The sequence below is a fragment of the Fukomys damarensis genome, unplaced genomic scaffold (assembly GCF_012274545.1).
Source record: "Fukomys damarensis isolate Sample0158 unplaced genomic scaffold, DMR_v1.0_HiC HiC_scaffold_19, whole genome shotgun sequence".
NCBI lineage: Eukaryota > Metazoa > Chordata > Mammalia > Rodentia > Bathyergidae > Fukomys > Fukomys damarensis.
Window position 1 is genome coordinate 10,005,595 of NW_022900931.1, and position 5,213 is coordinate 10,010,807.

At 48.9% G+C, this 5,213-nt stretch overlaps 1 protein-coding gene across 6 annotated transcripts in view; it reads left to right on the top strand.

Annotated features, from left to right (window-relative positions):
- The window catches only part of Tex33 (testis expressed 33), a 20,338-nt gene extending 17,377 nt beyond the window's left edge, over positions 1-2,961 (top strand). For all 6 annotated transcript variants that reach the window (XM_010613662.2, XM_010613668.2, XM_010613655.2 and 3 more), the window contains 2 exons: positions 2,444-2,554; positions 2,754-2,961. In XM_010613662.2, coding sequence (XP_010611964.1) covers positions 2,444-2,554; positions 2,754-2,851 — 209 coding nt within the window. In that variant the 3' untranslated portion in view covers positions 2,852-2,961. The remainder of the gene's footprint in view (positions 1-2,443; positions 2,555-2,753) is intronic.
- The last annotated feature ends 2,252 nt before the right edge of the window (positions 2,962-5,213 follow it).

Here is a 5,213-nt window from a genome sequence, read left to right on the forward strand (position 1 = left end):
TTGGTGGTACTGGGGATCGAACTCAGGTCCTTGCACTTGCAAGGCAGGCAGTGGAAACACTGAGCTAAATCCCGGCCCTGTTTCGTTCTTTTTTATTTTTTAATACATGGTCTTGCTTTGTAGTTCAGGCTACCCTTGAATGCCCTATGGAGTCCAGGCTGACCTCCAATACACAGGGATCCTCCTGCCTCTGCCTCCTCAGTGCTGAGATCACAGGTGTGTGCCACAAGATGTTTCCTGTTCGTTTAGTGGCTACCTTGGGCATTTTGGTGTTTTCTTTTTCTTTTTTCTTTTTTTGTATCAGAGATTGAACTCAGAACCTTGCACTTGCAAAGCAGGCGGTAGAACCACTGAGCTAATTCCCTGGCTCCTGGGCATTTTAATGGTCAGAATGAACAAATTCTGAAGTCAATCAAGGCATTCAGGTTTTTGTAACATTGTAAGGACATGGAAGGCTTTCTCCTTGCTTTCTCCACCCCTTGTCTGCTTGTATGCTATTATTTTACAAAGTTGCCTACATGAACACAGTCATTTAAACTGTGGAGCCTGGGCCAAGGATCTGAGTCTGGAGTCCCGAGATGTTCACTTACTAACTGTGTAACTTAGAAGAAGCAACTGAACCTCTCCATGCTTTAGTGATCTCGCCAGTCACATGAGGGTAATAATTGCATCTGCTTGTTTGGCTGCTTGAGAAGATTCAATGCACGAGTTCATGTGAAGCTCCTAGAACTGTTTGTATTCTGTAAATCTTCAAAAGTGACTAGTGGGCCCAGCTTGTGGCTCAGTGGTGTGTGTCTACCTTGCACAGGCAGGGCCCTGAGATCCGTCCCCAGAACTGGATTAAAGGCCATTGCCTTCATCATTTTATCTCACAATTTAGGTGCTAGCACAGTTGTTATCATGAATTCATGGCTAAATTTACTCAGTTTGTCCTTTCTGCGTCTGCCATCCTTTCTCCTATCACAGGGCTCTCTTCTGGGATTATTTTTTTCTTCCTCAAGAATGTTGTTCATAAGGTCACAGTAATGAGGTTTTGTTTTTTATCAGTTTTAGGCTTTGCTAGAAAAATATTTTTTGGTTAATCTTAGAAGATGATTGTAGGCCAGGCTGGTGGCACAAGCCTGTCATCCCAGAACTCAAGAGGCTGAGGCAGGAAGATCACCAAGAGTTTGAGGCCATCTGGTCTACATAGTGAGACCCTGTCTCAAAAGAAAAAAGTGTATTATGGATACATCTAGATTGCCAATTACTTTCTATTAGTATTTTGATATTGATGCATATTTTGGTCTTTGATGGTTAAGCAAATCAGTTATCAATCTTTATAAGTAAACTCTCTTTTATCTGGTTATTTATTTATTTATTTACTTTTTGGTTTTTTTGAGACAGGGTCTCACCATGTAGTTGAGGCTGACCTGGAACTGACTATGCAGCCCAGGCTGATCTCGAACTCATAGCGATTGTCCTGCCTCAGCCTCCCGAGTACTGGGATTACAGGTGTGTGCCACCATGCCTGGTTTTTCTCTGTTTTTTTTTTAAATGGTACTGGGATTGAACTGAGGGCTTCACATCTGCTAGACAAGTACTCTACCACTGACCTAGACTCCTCAGCAACGTCTGCCATTTTTTTTTTTTTTTTTAATACCAGGGATTAAGCTCAGGACTTTGTGATTGCCAGGAAGGGGCTGTTCTGCTGAGCTACATCCCAAGCCCCACCTCCTACCCTTTTTAAATTTTATTTTTGAGACAAGATCTTAAACTGGCTGGTCCTGAACTTGCTTGCAGTCTTCCTGCCTTAGCCTCCTGGGTAGCTAAGACTACAGGTGTGCGCTACCGTGTCTGCCTGTGTCCTACCTCTAAGAGTTCTTGGTCTCTGCTGTTCTAAGTTGCACCTGGATGTGCCTAGACAAGGAGTTCTTATCCTGAGATGTAGCTCAGAGGCCGTGTGCTCATGCATGTGGCCCTGGGTCCAATCCACAACCCTCTCAGCCCCTGCATTGTATTATTTATATCCTTACTATCTTTCAGGATTTGGTCCTCTTTCTGGTGTTTCTGATGATTCTTCATGGCTGTAGTTTATTTCCTTGTTTGCGCTTTAATCTGGGACACTGAGATAAATTTCCTGAAGACACAGGCATTTGCTGTCACGTCCAGATGCTCTGGGGAATGAATGTTCAGTCATTCCATCTTTGCAACACTGCAAGGAAATCTTACTCCTTTGGATGAAGAAACTGAAGCTCAGAAAGCTTTAAAAGCTTATCCGCACTGCCCATAAATAGTAGAGCTGGGGGTTTGAATCCAGAGCTGTTTTACTCTGAAACCCTCGCCCTCCCCTTCCCTTCCACAACCCTCCATCCAGAGAGGAAACTGCTGCCTGTTCTAAGTCACCCAGCTCCCCACCACCATTGACTTGGGATCCTGGGGATTTCTTCATGTTGTCCCACAGGGCCACCCCAAGAGACCAAGAGCCTCATGAAAGCTTCCTACACGCCAGAGGTGCTGGAGAAATCAGTGCGGGACTTGGAACACTGGCACGGCAGGAAGACAGACGACCTGGGTAGGTGGGATCGTGGGCAGTGGGAGGTGCACCCTGCTCCCTCACTGGCAGGGTGTGCTGGCTCTGAGGCCCAGACAGCAGCCGGAACTGGAGAGGGGAGCCCTGGGGTGGACTTGGAGAGATACAGGTCACTGCTGGGGTCCAGGCCCTCTGGAGGCTGCTGGGTGATCTGGGCTGTCTCCTCTCCCACTCTCTGTAGGACGGTGGCACCAGAAAAATGCCATGAACACGAACTTACAGAAAGCACTAGAGGAGAAATACAGAGAAAAGAGCAAATCCAGGGCCTCCAAGTACTAGATATGGCACAGAAGAGGCACCCTCAGCTCAAAGAAAGTGCTAACAATAAAGAAAGGACAAATCAGAATCCTACTCCTCCACTCAATGGCTTGCTTCATGCCGGGATGGGGACCAGGGCATGGTGTTGGATAGGCCACCAGAGGAAGTCAGAGCCCTGAGGGCCCGAACTATCCCCTAGACCTCGCTACTCCCCACCCGCTTCCGCTGTGATCAGGAAAGAATGCATAGGACCATCCCATCTCAGTGACCATAGTAAAAATACCATTCTCCCTCTTGCTCTTGGTGGGTGTGTCCTACAGGGGACACTGCTGGACTGTACCTGCCATGCCGTCCCTAACAGACCTCAGTCATTTCCAGATAGCCACTTCTCCCACCATGAACACTTGGATTTGGAGTGCACACATTCCTTGCAATCTAGGGGTGGGTTTGATTGGTTCAGGGCAAGTCTCCTTCCCACCTATCCCTCTCATAAGCGATTGGTTCGGCAATGGGCACGTGAGTCAGAGAGGACCACTGAGATTCAAGGAAAGGTGTGCGTGTGTGGTGCCTTCTGGGAAATTCTTTTCTGTGCTGGGGATGCTGGGGCAGCATCCCTCACTCCTGCTGTCTTGAACAAGGAGCTGTACAGCGGTGTACGCTGCCCCTGGCAGAAAACGTAGGACCAGAGGAACTAGCTACACCGTGAACCAGGTAGAAGCTGCCCACTTGGTGTCCTGTGCTGTAAGCCGGGGCATCTCTTCCCCGTTTAGGCAGCCAAAAGATCTTTAATTGATGATGATCTCTGATGTCAACGGGGGAGGACTTGGGGACTTGAAGCCCAGGGAGGAATCCCCCAGAGGAGGGGTCCCAGGCAGCTGTGCTTTACAGTCTATCCTGGAGCTTTTCACTAGATGAGTCTCTAAGCCAGCTGACTTGTTCTCCCAGGACCTGCTCTGCTCAAGACATTTCTTATCTTCACCCAGAATTAATGGCTTAAAATACTGCACGTGCTCCCAGTCACACAAATGGGGCCCAGAAGGAGGCTCCCTCCTGCTCCGTGTGTCTGTGACACACACGCTTGGTGCCTAAGCCGGGAAGGGTCCTACAGCTGGCGCGGGTACCACAACCGGGTTGGGTCCTATGAGGAGAGATGGGCACCACAGCTGGAGGTATTCCTTGCAGCTAGGGTGGGTACTGCAGGTGGGGGCTGACTGGGCATCGTTCTATCCCCAGCGTGTCTCTCCCCAAGGCTGGCTTGGGTGTCTCCATGCGGTGGTAACCGGGTTCTAAGAAGGGGCATTTCAAAGTGACAAGATTCAGTATGCAAGGATTCTATCAACCCTTGTTATCAAGTATTAATGTCCCCGTGGCCAAAGGGCCCTCTAATCAAACCCAGACTTTGTGGGAGGAGACTCTATAAGGATATAGCTACAGGCAGAAGGGACTCGCTGGAGACCACCAGAAGTCTGTTATGGTCATCGTCTTGCTTGGGAAAAATCAAAAAGCACTGCCAAGAGAAGGGAAGCCATGTTTCCGCATTTCTCCCAACACCCTCCTCTCATAAGAGGGAACAACTTCAAGATGGATCTGGGCCAGGATGCCTGTGGGAAAAAAAATCTGACTAGATATTTACTGAGTACCTAAGTGTGTGATTGCTCAAGGCTCTGGTGAGTTCAGTTTGACTTCTCTTTGGGGTACCTACTTTCTGCAAGGAACTGTTCTTGGCCCTGGGAAAGCAGAACATCACCTTTATTGAGCAGCTACTATGTGCCCAGCACAAGACACACTTGAGTCACCCAACATGTTGTGGCTCAAGCATGCTCTATAAGGTTGGGACACAGAAATCAAGCTCCAAATGCTTTACACACACAGCCTTGTTTCATCTGGATGTCACATCTTATAACGAAGGAGAGGACAAGTTTTCAGGGGCCAAGTAAACTGCAGACAATTATACCAGTAAGAATCTGGGATCCAAGCCCAGCAATCTGTGACCAAAGTCACTTTGTACCTTGCCAGGGGAGCTACGGCAGTGTTGCCAAATATGCACTGAGAGTCAAAGCCTCAGCCCTGCGAGGTGCTGCAGGGGACAGAAAGATAAAGGCAATGCAGTCCTTGTCCTTGGGACTTTACAGTGTGAGGAGGAGTGGTGTGGAGCAAGGTGGTTCTGAGGCTCGTTCACCTACGTGGCTGACCGGGAGCTCTCTCTGCTGGGGAGACCGGTGACTCAGAAGAAAAGGTTTATGCATGAGATGGGGAGAGGAGCAGGGTCAGTGGCTGCCATGGGTGTCGCCAGGGACACACCAGGGCCCTAGTCAGACCTTAGGCCTCACGGACGAGGCCCCTCCTGAGATCAGTCTTGAACTCGAGGGGGCCCATTCAGGAC